Genomic DNA, 15,637 nt, shown 5'->3' with positions numbered 1-15,637 from the left:
GGCCTGCAGGGCTCGGGAGGCGCCCGGGGGAGCGGGGAGGGCCCCGAGGTGGGGGGCCCGGCCTGAGCCGGGTTCCGGGGGGACTCAGGTTGGCGGTGGGCGGGGGCGAAGCGGCGGCAGGGCCAGGGGTGCCCTGGGCCCCTCCCCGGCCGGGTGTTTGCCGGGCCCGGTGGGAGTCCCGCGGCAGGCGGGCCCCGCGTTTGTTTTGGAGAAGGAGATGCTCCTGGGCTGTTATTCCCCCTGGCTCGTTCCCTCAGGATGAGGGAAAAGCCCAGTTTAATGTCCTGGGAGTAATTTTTCTGGTCATCCAGGGCAGCACCCACAGGGACCTCCGCGGTGACTGAGTCTGGTCTCCTGGCGATTGGAGAGCTGCAGCTCTGCTCTCGACCTTATCGAGCACAGCGAAGGCCTTGCCACTTTCTCCTCTTCTCCCTCTGACGGGGCTGCCTGAGGTGGCTTTTCACTGCTGGAATTTGCCTTGCTGAGGGTGTGGAGAGTGGAATGAGAGCACTTGTTCTTAGGCCAGTGATGAACTTTGATTTGCACCGTTTTCTCCACCCGGACAGGGCGGATGGCTTTAGAGATCTCTGTCTTCTTCCTTTCTCTGCTTTATTTGCTGGATTTCAACCAGGTTTTCTTCTTATTTTGTTTTTTTTTCCCGATTGTCTTCTACAGATAAACAGCAAATTTACTTTTAGTCTCCTTTCTCTACTGCTTCTCTGCTTCCTGTGGAGAGCTACATCTGTGGTCACCTGCTTTCAAGGGAGGTGGAACATTGTGAGGGTTCTTGTTTGTGCTGGAAAAGCTGTTCCTAACCCTGTATTTTCTTTTCACAGCTGCTTCATGCTGTCTCTGGCCAACTAAAGCTCTCCAGCTCCTGTATGTTTCTTGTATGTCTTGAAAGTTGAACAGGCAATGAGCTGGGTTAAATTTAGAGATGAAAAAAGCTACGGCAAAACTGAAATAAGGAACAAAAACCAGAAAAAAAAAAGTACATAACTGTTTTTAAGTGATTGTCCAGCATCACTGTGGAGGCAAAGCTGCTCCAAAGTAATTTAATTTAAGACTTCAGTATTGGTACAGTTTTTAGTGCTGTCAGTTGATAACCTGAGTGGTGTCACCTGCTCTCCTGGCAGACGTGTGAGGGGACTGGCTGTGCCCTGGTCTGTAACACAGCTCACTGCTGTGGTGGGAGTTTCTGCTGCTGCTGGAATTTCAGCTGGTGGCTGCTGGGTTTTACATCTGCATTGGGAGCACTCATTTCTTGTCATTCCTTCAGCTATTCTCCAAATAACTTTCTCTTTCAAAGGAATAATCCTATAAAATCATCTTGCTTTGCTGATGGCAAATGAAATGCTCTTTGGGGCAGCAACTGGAAACTTCTAATATCCTAAAATCTCATTTGTGTGCTCAGGTGTGTCTCGCCCCTTTGTGTTGCAGGATCTTATGGTTCTCCAGCCCAGCTGCTGCCTGCCCAAGACAATTCCTAGGCCACCCAACCCATGAGTGGGCAGCGGAGCATCAAGAGGCGATGTGGGGAGTCACACCTGGAGGGCCCCACGGGCTGTGGCCATGGCCCCACTGCTGCCTGTGTGCTCAGCAAACTGGTGCAGCTGCCCACGCCTCCTCTGTCCAAGCACCAGCTCAAACGGTTAGAGGAGCACAAATACCAGAGTGCCGGACGGTCCCTGCTTGAGCCCCTCATGCAGGGCTATTGGGAATGGTTAGTTGGAAGAGTTCCAGCCTGGATTGCTCCCAACCTGATCACCATCATCGGACTGTTAATAAATATATTTACAACTCTGCTATTAGTATGTTACTGCCCAACAGCTACAGAGCAGGTGAGTTATGAACTCCTGACAACTCTTTGTTTTGGTTGCTGTCGCTGGTTTTGAGTGGGTGGTTGCCTTGGGGAGAGCTGGTTCTTGCTGTTCAGCCCTTAGTCCTCGTCCTTGTAACCTGTTCTCTGTGAATGTTTGTGCCTCTCTGTGATGATGGCATGCAGAGAGAGCAGCTGTGGGTGCTGGAGTGAGACAGCAGTTCCTGGGGCCAGCACACCCATGTGGAGCAGGGTCTGACACCAAAGCAGCTGTGAGGGAACAGCTGCACTAAGCTCAGCCCCACTAGGAATTGGAGTGGTGGCTCTGCAGCTGCCTGGTCTGCGTGGCAGGAGGAGCTGGTACCTGTTTACCTTCTGTGCCCGGAACAGGGTGACTCCTCCTCAGCTCTGGGATTGGAGTTACCACACAGGCTGAGTGGGTTGGACATGCTGGGCCAAGGCACTGAGCTCTAGAGTAGTGCTGCTTAAGATAGCAAAGCTGGTGTGAGCAAACCCAGCTTAGTGAGCCACAGGAACACCTTCCTGGGCCCCAGCAGCTCTGTGTCCTGGCAGCTCAGTCAGGACTTTGGCACAGTGTGGTGAAGCTGTGGGAACATGGAGTTGTGTTCCTGAGCTGTGGCCATGCTGTGAGGAGGCCAGATAAAAGCCAGTGGTTTTATTCTTTGTTCTGAATGCACTAAAAGTTCCTGACCTTTCCTGAGCAGAACTGTTATAACCTGATTTCAGAGCTACAAACATCTTTTTAAGGCATTTCAACTTCTCTCTATCACCACTTGCCTCATAAGGCGCTTGAAGACTCATTTTTGTGCACTAGAAAAGTTTTCACTTGAATGTTGAATCTTAAAAGCTGCTTTTATGTGTGTGCACTGAGAAAGGGAATTTTTGGTATAGAAATGTGCAACACACCAGATGGCTGGGAATGTCTCAAGAGTTCCAGCTTTTAAAGTATCTGTACTCCTTCCTAACCAAGTCTCCCAGCTGAGGTTGGGAATCCAGCAGGACCCAGTTTGTTCCTCAGCAGACTCCAAAATCTCATGTAGGTTGGCACAGTCAGCACTGCGTCCCTGCTCCACGTAGGACATGGGAAGGGGTGTTTGCCTCTCCTAGAAATCTGTTGAAATAGATTGTTTCACAATAACCTGTGGAATTTGGCAGGTGTAAGATAAACAGTGACTATCCAGTTTGAGCAGGGAATACTTGGAGCAGCTCCTTCCTTTTCCAGGCTGTGGCATCGTGGTGTGCCTTGGTTTAACTTGTGTTTATTTCTGAGCAGGGTTACATGAGGGCTCAGACTCTGAAATCCAGTCTGATAGAGAGACTTCAGCTCTCAGGAACCCAGAGCTGGTTTGAGTCACTAAACCAGAGCAAAATTTAGAATTTGGAGAACAGTTGTATTTTGGTTGGTAGTTAAACTTCTGAAATGCCTGGGAAGCTGCACTCAGAGCATCAGAAAGTCAGTGTTAGCTGCAGGCTCCTGTATGAAAGCACTGTTTGGTGTTTAACAGTTTGAGAAGTACTTTGTGTGAGGTAAATGAGATTTTCTCCTCACTTGAACTGAAAAATAACTTAGTGCTGAGGCAGCTTTTGGCCTGATCTGATTTGCCACATGGCACAGCATGGAGGAGCACAGCAAGGAGGTGCTTTTTAAGCGTCAAGGAGCTGTGTGGGTAAGAAAATGGGGCTCTGAAATTCCAGGAGCAGATTTTTTTCCTCTCCCCAAAACCACTATTGATTTCTCATGTAAATTTTCTCCTCCTTGTAGCTCACCCTTAGTTCTGCATTTTTTCAAGAGTGGCTCCTCCCTTCCTGTTGCTGAAAGGTGTAGCCAGGGCAGAGCTGTTGCTCAGGGCTTCCTGCAGCCCCAGAATAAAGGAGATGCAAATACTTCCTGCTTGGCTGGGAGGACCCAGCTGGAAAAGAGCTGAGTGATGGAATGGTACCTGAGTTTATGAAAAAATGGAGAAATTACCTGGATAAAGAGAGAGCTGTGAAATCTTACTTGGCTATAAATAGGCCCAAGTGGAAACACCTACACTGCTCATGAAAGGAGCTTTCAAGAGAGGAGAGCCAGCAGACTGATTTTTAAATTTATAGATAATCCTTCAGCGTGATGCAATTTAACTTAACTGTGGCAGATAAAATCTATACATAAGGGATAAAAATGGGAGGGAGTTGTGTACCATCAGAACCTTGGCTAAATGTGGTGCCCTGCTCTTGGGTGACACATTTCACCTTTCTCACCTTGTGCTGTTTGTACAGAGACTGCTGAAAGCAGAGCACAATGGCAGCTTTTGGGGCAGAACGAACTGTTTTGGTAAATGGGAGGAACAATGCGAGCTGTAGAAGGAAATATATTTAAGTTGATGTTCTACAAGTTAGTCATGTTTGTGTTGGCCAAACGCAGCTGGACTCCAGGGCTTTATGAGAGGCAGGTCACCTTGATTAATCTGTATTTGGATTTTGTTGGTGTGGTCTATAGAAGAAAGCTGTTCATAAATGCTCACTTCTGTAAAGTGTGTTGAATTTGAAGATTGCAAAATAGGCAATAATCTCTGATTTATGGATCTGTAAACGGAGACGGAGTAATGGCAACTCCCTGGCTTTTGTGATCTTAAGGGTTTATGTTTCAAAAAGCATAAAAAAGCTTGGATTGTAATCTTTGCTCTAGCAGGGCTTCAGCATTGTTTGTGTTTCTGTCAGAGTAGAAATTGTTACCATAGATGTGACCATTAAGGGTTCTTAATGTAGATTTGGCAAAGCTGCTGGTGCCTCGTACTGGCGGGAGCAGTTCACGATGGAGGGGCTGTGCTGCAGAAATGTTCTTGGACTCAAAGTCTGGGCACTGGCAGTGACACAGCTCTCAGTGAGTGGTGGAGGGCTGGTGGAGATGAGCTCAGTGTTTGTGACAAAGTTGGGGTCTAAAAGTTCCCAAGTTTCTGAAATCACTGGGACAACTTGCATATATTTAATGAGGACTTCGTTAATTTGCTTTGCAAATACAGTATTACAGTTTTTCCAGCTGTACAGTGCAGCTTCCTGCTTTAGACCAGGGGCTATAGCTATTAATCTGTCACTGGTTTATTTACATTCCACATGTAACAGCCCATTCTGTCTGTCCTTGCAAGGGCCAACTGCTGAAAGGTCCCTGGGTGAGGAGGACATCTGTGCAAGGGGAAAACTGTTATGTCAGGCTGTGGGACAGCTCAGCTGCAGGCTTTCTGGTTTTTAAAGATTATTTTAAACCTTACTGTGATTGCCTTTCTCTCTTAGGCACCTCCCTGGGCATACATTGCTTGTGCTTGTGGCCTTTTCATCTACCAGTCCCTGGATGCTATAGATGGAAAACAAGCAAGAAGGACAAATAGCAGCACTCCGTTAGGAGAGCTTTTTGATCATGGCTGTGATTCATTGTCCACAGGTATTGTTGTCATTTTCAGTTGAAGTAGGAGGATTGAATTACTCTGTTTCAGGGATCAAATCTGCAATACAATAAAAAAGCTTCTTTACTGAATAAGGGATAACTGATAGTGCTGAATGTATCACTTTCAACCAAGAAAGTCACCTTTCTTTCCATAGAACAGTGCTCTGGATCAGCTGAATGTCTTCTCATGTGTTACATTGAAAACAAAACTGAGCATGTGACTAATTCAGCCTGAGCCAGCACTTCTCTGTGATGCTTTAGCAGAGTCTTGGTTCTAAAATATTTTCTATAAGTTGTCAGGATACTGTGCTATATTATTTAATATTGACTTGATACAGAGTGATACCAGGACAGGTCTAAGCCTTAGCAGGGGGACTCTACAAGTCAGAGTTTAAAATTACATTTGTCCAGGTCAGTTCCTGGGTAGGTGGAGTTCATTGAGCCAGCCTGAAGTTTAAACCCATTGCAAAAAATTATAAAATCCTAGAATATCCTGAGTTGGGAAGGTCCCACAAGATTGAGTCCGACTCCTGATCGGGTGTTTTGGGTTCCTTAAATTCTAAATGTCTTAAGCTTTAAATTTTATTAATTCTTTATCAGATTATCAGAGTTGTGTATGGAAAGGGTGGAGGGGAAAGCTTATCTATGTTACACATCCTGAATGTATCCAGTCCCCCAGTTTTCTTAATGTCATCAGAAAAATTTGGAAGATGGGGAAAAATGTCCGGCAAATGCAGGAGAACACCCCAAAACTTGCTGCAGCTGCAGAAATCACTTAAGTCCCTTGATAAGATTAGGCATTACAGAGAATAAAAAAAATATAGCAAACTTGGGAACCCTTAATATTGATGACTTCTAATAACTGATGTGGATTGAAATCTATGTTGTGCAGCCCGTATATTTCGGAGTGGAACCATTAATCTCTTATGTCTGTGAAATGCCAGGGTAACCTTCCCACTGTCCCTCCTCTGGGCCCTGTTGTTAGCTTTGCTTCTGGTGAGGATCCTTACACACATCCACCCTTTTCACTCTGTGACTGATTTTCTCCTGCAGTCTTTGTGGTTTTGGGAACTTGTATTGCTGTGCAGCTGGGCACCAACCCTGACTGGATGTTCTTTTGTTGTTTTGCTGGGACATTCATGTTTTACTGCGCACACTGGCAGACGTACGTCTCGGGGACGCTGCGCTTTGGCATGTAAGTACCTGGCTGAGAGAAAGGGAGAGGCACCCTGTTCTCCTGAATTGCACCTTGCCATAGTGCAGCAGCAAATCGTTTTTATCCATAGTGACAAACCTAGAGCTTCTGGCAGACTTCGGATCTGTAATTAATAGTGAATGTCCCTTAGCTTGTAGGAGTGGTAAAATATCATTTTGGCCTGTTAGTTAATTAAAGCTTTTGATGTGATGTAAAGCTAAATAAGTAATGGAAAGTACATGCTGTTTTATCCCAAGACTGGAACGCTTTGGTCAGATGGTGGCAGTCTGGCTTTAGCATTCGTTAAACTCTGTCTTGGTACTGCTTGATTGTGATGTTATTAACCATAACTCTTAAGTGTATTTGCTACTGTGCCTCCAATTTAAAGTTTGGAATCCCTTTTGGTTAGTGCAGATCATGGTTCTGTCAATAAATGGAACCAAAATTGCAATGCCAAGAAGGGCAGGAGCACAAATCCTGTTTCCTGCTGGATGAGGCTGGGTGGGAGGTGCAGCACAAGGACATGGTGAGCTGTGGGGTTCTCTAACCTTAATACTTAATGTATTGTATGTTGAAAATTTATTCTGTGTTTGCATTCATAGAGTAAACAAACATATTTCAAATAAATGCACTGCAGAATTTTTTTGTTGCATCTGGAAACTGAAATTTACCCTTAATTTGTGGGATTTTTAAACAATTCTACAACAACTACATAGAGATGTCTAATAGACTGTTATTTATGGTCTATATATTGCTATATAGGTTTCAGATACTGCTAAAACAGTACAACTATGGGCCTCTTGTATGTGACAGCTTTTATTGGCTGGATACTGTTTCAATAATACATATGCTCTTGATAAACTTCTGTATTTCTGCTCAAAAATTTAAGATGTTAGATTAGTTTTAAATGGCTATTAGAGGAAGAAAAGAAGAAAATCTAGATTTCTGACTGACTACACTAAAGCAGATTGACTGAAACTATCCATTCTGGTACTTAAATCTTTAAAATAAGACATGTGGCTCAAATAGTTTCCTGTTTTAAGAGTCTCACTTTCATGCTGTGCCAAAGGTCTGAATGCTTTTAGCTCCCTTTGAACTTGACAGGGCCCTGGTAATCAAAGATTTCTGGTTATTGATCAAAGAACACAAAAACCCGACCTTGACATGTCCTTGACTTTACAGATGGAAGTATCAACGTCCCCAAACTGCTGTTGTGCTGCAGAGAAGTGTTTGGGTCAGTGCTGGTGCTCCCTTGGATCATCCTTTGTCAGGAGTCTGTATTTTGGAGGCATTTTTCAGCAAATTAAATGTTTTTGCCTGGCCTCATAAGAATGTGGTGACCATTGACAGGTAGCTAACTCAGAGCAGGCAATTAGCACCTAAACGTGTGTATCATTAATTTAGATAACACAGCACTGTGAAGTAAACACATTTTGCCTTGTGTCACAAGGTTAATAGACTGTCATGAGCTGATGTTCATTTTATCGCAAAAACCTAGATATTTATCCAGTTAACAGATTCTCCTGACACCTTTTTAACAAAGCTTTCGTTTCACTAATCTAAAACTGAAAATAAGGTATTTTATCAGCCATTTCAGATTCACTGCAGTGCACAGACTTAGAAATCCTTAATTGTGATTAAGTGGGATCAGAGACAGCTGTTGAAAGGAGCCAGAAAAAAATTCTTGTGCACAGAAGCTTTTTCCTGTCTGCATCCCTTGTTGTGACTCTCAAAAACCCTCAGAGAGAGGGTGTAGTAGTGGTGTTTTAGGGAATGTGAAGGTGTTTTTGACTTGTCTTAATTCTGAAGCAGACAACTGGTTATCACTTACTCTGTTTCTGATATGCTGAAGAAATTGTATTTCAGTGCAGAGAGAACTCAATAATCAAATGACTTGGAGAAGAGCAGAGGGTGCTACAGGGACAGATTGAACATTTCAGGCCTGTGGGGAAGGAGTGAAATACAATCAGCCTGTCTTGCTGGAAAAGTCCATCTTAAAAAAACCTGGGAAATGATGTCAGCCGAAGTGTGTGCTTGTGCAGCAGTGTCTGGTTTGTGTATGGGAAGGGGCTGCAGCAGCAGGAACAGCTGAGGGAGCTGGGGGGCTCATCCTGGAGAAAAGGAGGCTCAGGAGGGACCTTGTGGCTCTGCACAACTCCCTGCCAGGAGGGGACAGCTGGGGGTGGGGAGGGAGTCGGGCTCTGCTCCCAGGGAACAAGGACAGGAGGAGAGGAAACAGCATCAGGCTGCATCAGGGGAAGGGTCAGGTTGGACATCAGGAGGAATTGCTCCTTGGAAGGGGTGGCCAGGCATTGGAAAGGGCTGCCCAGGGAGGTTTGGAGTCCCATCCCTGCCCAAGGAACACCTGGATGTGGCGCTCAGGGCTGGTGACAAGGTGGGGACCAGTCAGGCTGGACTTGCTGGTCCTGGAGGGCTTTTCCAACCTTAACAATTCCATGTTTCTCTCTGATGTCACTGCACGAGCCTTGGCAAGTCCCTGAAGCTGAGCAAAGCATGTCAGACTGCAGGCCAGGATCAGTTCCCCTGAGGGAGGAGGAAATGGGATCCATTCTGAGAGATTCCTCCAGATTCTGCAGGTGGAGGAGGAAAACTGTTCAGCTGAGCCTGACAGCCGAATCCATGAGCTGTGTAGGTTGTCTTCTCCCTGACAGCTGTGGGGCAGTCCCTGTGCTACTCCAGGATTTAGAATAATCAGCTGAGTCAATAAAGTCCTGTGATCTGTCTCCATCTTCAAATGATCACATAATTCCATTAGATCCTGGAACTAATTCCATTAGATCCTGGAACTGCACTCTTCAAAAAGCAACGGGTGTTGGCTGAGCAGCTCAAATAATAGCTAGATGTCAGGATAGCTTAAAAATTCCCCAAGAGGAAGCAGGAAGTGTCTCAAGGCCAGTGGGGAAGGCTCCTGGAGAGTCACTGTAATATCAGCAGTGCAAAGGCAACAGGGAATAGCAGGGATAGAGTTAAATGCAGAAGTTTTAAATAAAACACCTGATCTGGGAATGATCTTACAGAACAACAGGAATACTCAGCACATTTGAAAAAGAGGATTTTGAATGACAGAGAGACACTTAGTATTGAAACAAATAATGACTTGGTTCTCCTGACCTGGTTTCCAGCACAGGAATTGGTTTGTTTGGGTTGTGGATTTGCAGTGCTTCAGCACAAGATGAGCTGAGTCATGTGTTGGGGCAGCTGTGCCATCACTGGGGCACCTCTGCTTTGGAAACAGAATTTTTTCCTTCATATCCCAGAAATCAAACTGCCAAGCTGCGACGGACTGCCAGGTGTCCTTGTGGAAGCAGATGTGATGTACTGCAGGAACATGTTGCAGAAAACAGATGATAGGGAATACAGATCCTGAGAGGATTTTCCTGATGTTATCTGGAACCCAGCTGCGATCACCTGGTTCTTCCCCAATCCAAGGTTATCCCAATTGGATTCAGTAGTGGTTCTGTTCCCTGCAGGCAGCACTGGAGTAGAAGTGAGTGTGTGCAGGCTCAGGATGTTTCCTGCTCAAGGTCAGGGGACAGCTTGACTGCAGGGACTGTCCCAGATCCAGCGGCTCTGAGCCATCCATCCCTGTCAGATTGGGATTCTGCAGAACAGCTCAGAATTACAGAATCATGGAATTGGCTGAGTGAGAAAAGGCATTAAACCCATCCAGTTCCACCCCTGCCATGGCAGGGACACCTTCCACTATCCCAGGTGGCTCCAAGCCCTGTCCAGCCTGGCCTTGGATGCTTGCAGGCATGGGGCAGCCTGTGCCAGGGCCTCCCCATCCTCACTGGGAAGAATTTCTTCCCAGTATCCCATCTAACCCTTCCCTCTGGTAGTGGGAAGCCATTCCCCCTTGTTCAACCTGGGTGTTTTCTTGAGAGACATCAGATACAAACTACTCAGGTGAAGTCCAGGTGCACTTCTTTGTGATGGAAGTGCTGGAGGTGCTGAATCATATTGAGAAAACCCAGTGGGCACTGAACACTCAAGGGTCCATTCAGAGACATGAGGGTGCTGCTGTACCATGGTCTCCAGCATTTCTCCTACAAGTTACTGCATTATCTGGTTTATTACAATGTTTTTTAATTAAAATATCAAAAGTTGGTGATGGTAGGAATTACAGGTGTATGTATGTGTAGATATAGACACAATGAGACGGAAATTAGTTTCCAAGGAGGCTTCACAAAAGAATATCATAAATATGAGAGGAAGAATCTGTTTTTACCACCTTTCATATAACTGAAAAGTTAAAAGTGGTTGCTTTGCTGTTTGAATAATAATCTCCAGAGAAAGCAAAGCAATTCAGGCTGCTGAACAAAACAGACTTTCTCGAGGAGAGCTGGAGAATTTGGGGCATCATTCCTGTTCAGTGACTCTGGAGCAGCTGTACAGCCCAAGAGCCTGTGGGATAATGGGCTGGTTCAGCTGAGCCCTGTCACCACTGCTGCTGCTAAGGTACAAAGGAGAGGTGAGGAAATGGGGCTGGATTTCAGAAAGCAGCTAAGCCAACCTTCCTCTTCAGCCTCAGCAGAGGAGGAGTTGGTGTTTACTCTTGCATAGACAACACACACCAAATACTGAAATACAGGGGTGGAAACCTTCCAAGTCAGAATTTAGCACACTGAGTTCTTGCTCCTGGGAACAACCTCAGGATCCCCTGTCTGAGATAAGGCAATAATCCCCATGACTGCAGAGTTTAAACTTTCCAGCACTGCTTTGAGAACTTTTACACCCAGGTTATTTACAGAGGAGAGTCTGAGGTTAAGTAGAGCCTCTGATGATGTCAGGGGATGTTGGGTTCTCTGTGAGCAGGACGTGTTGGTCTCTGTGGTGGCTGCTGCACCTTCTGCTCCCTCAGTCACACTGGCAGTGTCTCAGGAACCTGTGCAGCTGCTGAGGGCTCCTGGATAAGGGTGGGGGTGGTTCCCACATCTTCCTCTTCCCTCCCACAAGTCACTCAACAGCATTTTCAGCCACGATCCCGTTGGTCACGTGTGGAGATACTGCTCCTGATTGTTCTGGTAAATCCTTGGAGTCCTCACTTCTCTGTGAAATAATGAACTACAACATAACAAACACGTGGCTACTGCCTGAGCTGTGCAACTTCTGTGTACCTCTGTGGGCAGCAGAAGGAAATATTTACATACTGGATGTGTATAATCATGAGGAAAGGGGCTGATGGCCCATTTTTAGTAATATTTTTTCCTCAATATGAATTTCCTGGTGCTGGAAATAATTCTAATTCATGTTTCATTTTTTCTGTACAGTTTGCTTTATTCATGCTATTGTATTTCATTGCATCCAAGTGAAACTGCAGGATTGTAATGAGTTAGGATAAAACTAATAACTTTATAACTAAGCATTTGTACTTCTAGCATGTGACTCTCAGCTTTTCTTTCTCTTGTGTTCTGATGTTAAACATTCTTTTCTTGCTGCTGTGGTTCCCTTAAGAAAACAGTTCTTTGTCTTCTGCTCAGATTCCCAGTTCATTGCCCAGCCTTAGTAATCCCACTTGCACGCTCAGTAGATACAGACAAAACAGATGGAAGAATCATCATTTTTCAGACCAGAGCATTAACTGGTAGATGGATCCCTGTGAGTTTTTCCAGTTCTGTAACTTCTGTTTTCTGTTGAGGCAGGAGTGTTTTTCTTGTCTGCAGTGATTTGGGACTTTTTCATGGAGTTTTGTGTGTTGAAGGAGGAAGGGGAGGATGGTGCATAAACCTCCCTTGCAGTTTCACACAGCCTTAAAAAGCTGTGTTAGATCAGCTACTGATTGCCTTGATTTCAGGGCCATCTCCAGTGTAAGTGTCTGTTTCCTGTTCTCAGGACATCTCTCCATCTGAGTTCAGTTTGGGTTCCCTGTTAGCACAAGGAAGGGATTGTCTGCAGCTGTCTCTGAGCCCTGAGCCAGTGGTGGCTCTTGAATTGTCTAACGACTTGTTTAAGTCATTAAATGGGGCCTTTAAGAATTGCCCATGGAATACACTCAGTAAATCAGCACTGAGAAGGGAATATTCTGCATGCAGCACAAATCTCCTGGGTGTTAATTGGCTTCACACCCAGGAGCCTGACAGGTTCCCAGCAGAGCAGGCGTGGGGATTGTCAGTGGCAGCGTCTCTGTGGAGTGAAGCACATGCCAAGGTCAATGCCCCTTCTTAAACTTCCCAGATAATGTTAAAAAAGTGGATCCATGTCTGAATTACAAATATCACCTAAAATAACATAGGAAAAAAAGGAATAGAAACTGCAGCTGTTGTGAGGCACCAACGTAGTTGTGGGGATTGGACATGGACAATTCCTCCTGTATTCTCTAAAATACCAACTATTACCTCTCCCAATGTGGTGGTTTTTAGCAGTAGCTAAAAATCACCAGTGTACTTACTATTTACTGTTCTGTGCTAATTAAAGTGAAAATGCTTATCAGGCTGAAGTTCAGCAGCCCCTCTGCTCAGGCATGGCATCTGTGTATTATCACTGCACCTGAGCCCTGCAGTGGGGACACCATGACCTTTCTGCACTGCCCATTTTTAATCCCTTGGTATGGTGAGCGTCTGTTCCAGCACGCTCTGATAAGAGCAGCAATAAACAGGATCTGTGTTCTGGCTGACCCTGCTGCTGAGTTATTTTCTTTTTAAACTAGATGGTTTGATTTTTTAAAATTCCATCCCATTCAAAAATCTTTTTGTTGTGGTAAAATGCAGATTTATGGCTTTGTATTAGGAGAAAAGGTGGCTTTGTTGGCTCCAGCATATTTTTTCATCCCTTTCTGTCAGGGGTGAGAAATAAATATATACAGAATGGAGGGTGATTACCCCTGAGCAGGGTCACTTCTTGGAGCATTATTTGCCAAGGTGCTGCCTGAGGAGGGAGCTGAAACTTCCTTTCCCTCAGAGGTGTCAAACTGAAATACAATCTGCATTTCAGCTCCACTAAAAGATGCAGGAGCATCTTCAGCTAAAGAATACATGTATTCAGTGTCATTTGCAGACATGAACATGAGATCAGGAGATAAGAGTCCTGGATTGTGCTTGATTTTGGATTTTATTCACCGTGACTCAGAGCAAGGATTTTAATTTATTTCCTCATGCATACATCAAATGATTGTTTTTCCTTATGTGCTGGAGTGATACGGTAAAACTGTAAATTGCAGAAGTTCTGAATGAAGATTTAAATATGTAAAATACTATGTGGGTTAGAATGGTTTTGTTAATTCAGTAATACTCCTGGGTTTTGTGGTTGTGAATCCCTTCCCTGACCTGCCCTTTGAATCACCCAGACCCTGGATTTTGTCAGATTTTATTCCTGCCTGCAGAGGAGTGCTCAGGAGAACGTTCTGAACTGTTTTTCTTCCTCACACGTAGATTTGATGTGACAGAGTCCATGCTCTGCACAGTAGCCATCCAGCTCCTCACGGGAACGCTGGGGCCCTGGTTCTGGAATCACACGGTAAAGCCTTTGCTTGAGGGCTGAGCAGGGCAGCACCTTTGTCATGCACTGCTCTGTGGAAAGCAGCTTCTCCAGGGGATCCTGGTGTTTAATACAAGGAGGAAAAATATTTGAATGAATAGGAAAAATTTGATTTAACTGGAAACAAATTTTTTTGAAAGCGTCACATTTTATTTGAAACCAAAGCAAAACCTGTCTGTTTAACCAAAGTTTAAATCAAACTTTTCTCACAGTTTTGGCTTCACCTAAAAGCCAAGCAAGGCTGTGGAAGCAGCTTGAAGTGTGGATGTAAAATAATGTAGTTGGAACTACTTTTTAAAAAAGCTTCTTTTGTTGCTGCCACTTCAATACCTTTCCACCAAAAAAAGGAGAATTTCTTGTCTCTTTCAGGGAACTGTGCCTTGTGTAATAACTTAAAAAGTCTGGTTAAAAATATCTGGTTTAAGTTGTGCAGTGCTTGTAGCTTCGTGAAGTAACTTCCTTTCCATCTTGTCTTTATCTTCAGAATGCTTTTCCTTATGTCTGTGCTAAATAAATCCTTCTCCCATCTACTTTGCTAGCCTTAGGAGGGACTTTCTCTTCCTTATTTTACCTCTTTTCTTTGTTTCCCTAATACTTTGCATGTGGGTGAGGTCCCCTCTCAATAAAATATTATCATTAGAAGTGAATGAATTGCATTCCTTGAAATATCTCATGGATTATGATTATTATTGATGAATTTTTATCCTGGACTCTTCTTTGAAATATTTGAGGATATAAGCTTTTTGATCTCTTTCTTAGAACTGCATCAGATGTTAAGCAAAAGTGAGGTTATTTCTTTGGTGGTTGGTTTACATAGTTATTTTTAAACCTGTGTTGATGCTAATTATTTTCTAATAGTTCCTTTGTTTTTTCATGTAATAGCAGAGCAAAATCTCTGCTTTCAGGAAGTTCTTTAGGAAGATGAATTACTGGCTCTGCTTTAGATGCAGCACCATCAGCAATCTGGTAAATCCTGCCGTGTCTCCAGCTGGCCCTGGGGGCTGGGGGGCTCTGAGGGGAGTTAGGCGACACCAGTGACTTAATTTTTCAAATACTTTGTTCATAATCTCTGAAAGGCTGGAAATAGCATCAGGAAATGGTAATTTAGCAAGCACTAGTCCAAAGGAAGGAAGAGCCTAAATCAAGATTTTTAGCCTGTGATATCAGCATCTCAACTGACCAAGGATTTGCTAAGGGCAGGAAAAATTCTCAGATCACAGAGTTCTGAGACACTGAGAGTTCTGAACTCATTGCCTGGGGTAATGGTTGTGGGGTGGAGATAACTCAGATTGGCTGATGAAAGGAAATTGTTTGAACTGGAGTAGGACAATTTGCCATGGGATGGGAGAGAGGGGAAGGGCAGGTGCAGAGGACCTGGAGCTGCTGGAGATGTCCATCTGCAGCCCTGCTGGCAAAGGAGGCCTTTGGAGATACTGGTGATACTGGTTTTACAGCCAGCTGGGGAGCAGTGTGTGAGGAGATGGGCCAGGCAGGGCATTTTCACAAAATCCTAGGATGGTTTGGTTTAGAGGGACCTTAAAGCTCATCCCATCCTAGCCCCTCCCTTGGGCAGGGACACTTTCCACTATCCCAGGTTGCTCCAAGTCCCAGTGTCCAGCCTGGCCATGGATGCTCCCAGGCATGGGGCAGCCTGTGCCAGGGCCTCCCCACCTGCACAAGGAGGAGC

The 15,637-nt window shown here is 45.0% G+C and overlaps 1 protein-coding gene across 12 annotated transcripts in view; it reads left to right on the top strand.

Moving 5' to 3' along the window:
* Nucleotides 1-15,637, top strand: part of CEPT1 (choline/ethanolamine phosphotransferase 1) — a 32,115-nt gene that overhangs the window by 1,184 nt on the left and 15,294 nt on the right. For 2 of the 12 annotated variants that reach the window (XM_086861955.1, XM_086861952.1), the window contains exons 2-5: nt 1,441-1,841; nt 5,111-5,258; nt 6,315-6,456; nt 13,845-13,929. In XM_086861955.1, coding sequence (XP_086718081.1) covers nt 1,503-1,841; nt 5,111-5,258; nt 6,315-6,456; nt 13,845-13,929 — 714 coding nt within the window. In that variant the 5' untranslated portion in view covers nt 1,441-1,502. Of the gene's footprint in view, nt 1-10; nt 49-143; nt 632-675; nt 778-836; nt 1,051-1,440; nt 1,842-5,110; nt 5,259-6,314; nt 6,457-13,844; nt 13,930-15,637 lie in introns of those variants that run through there. The other 10 variants (XM_086861949.1, XM_086861943.1, XM_086861945.1 and 7 more) reach the window with 9 other exon arrangements.

The sequence above is a fragment of the Cyanistes caeruleus genome, chromosome 24, assembly GCF_971803275.1.
Source record: "Cyanistes caeruleus chromosome 24, bCyaCae1.hap1.1, whole genome shotgun sequence".
NCBI lineage: Eukaryota > Metazoa > Chordata > Aves > Passeriformes > Paridae > Cyanistes > Cyanistes caeruleus.
The sequence above is the reverse complement of the archived record's forward strand: the minus strand, read 5'-3'. Positions and strand labels throughout refer to the sequence as shown.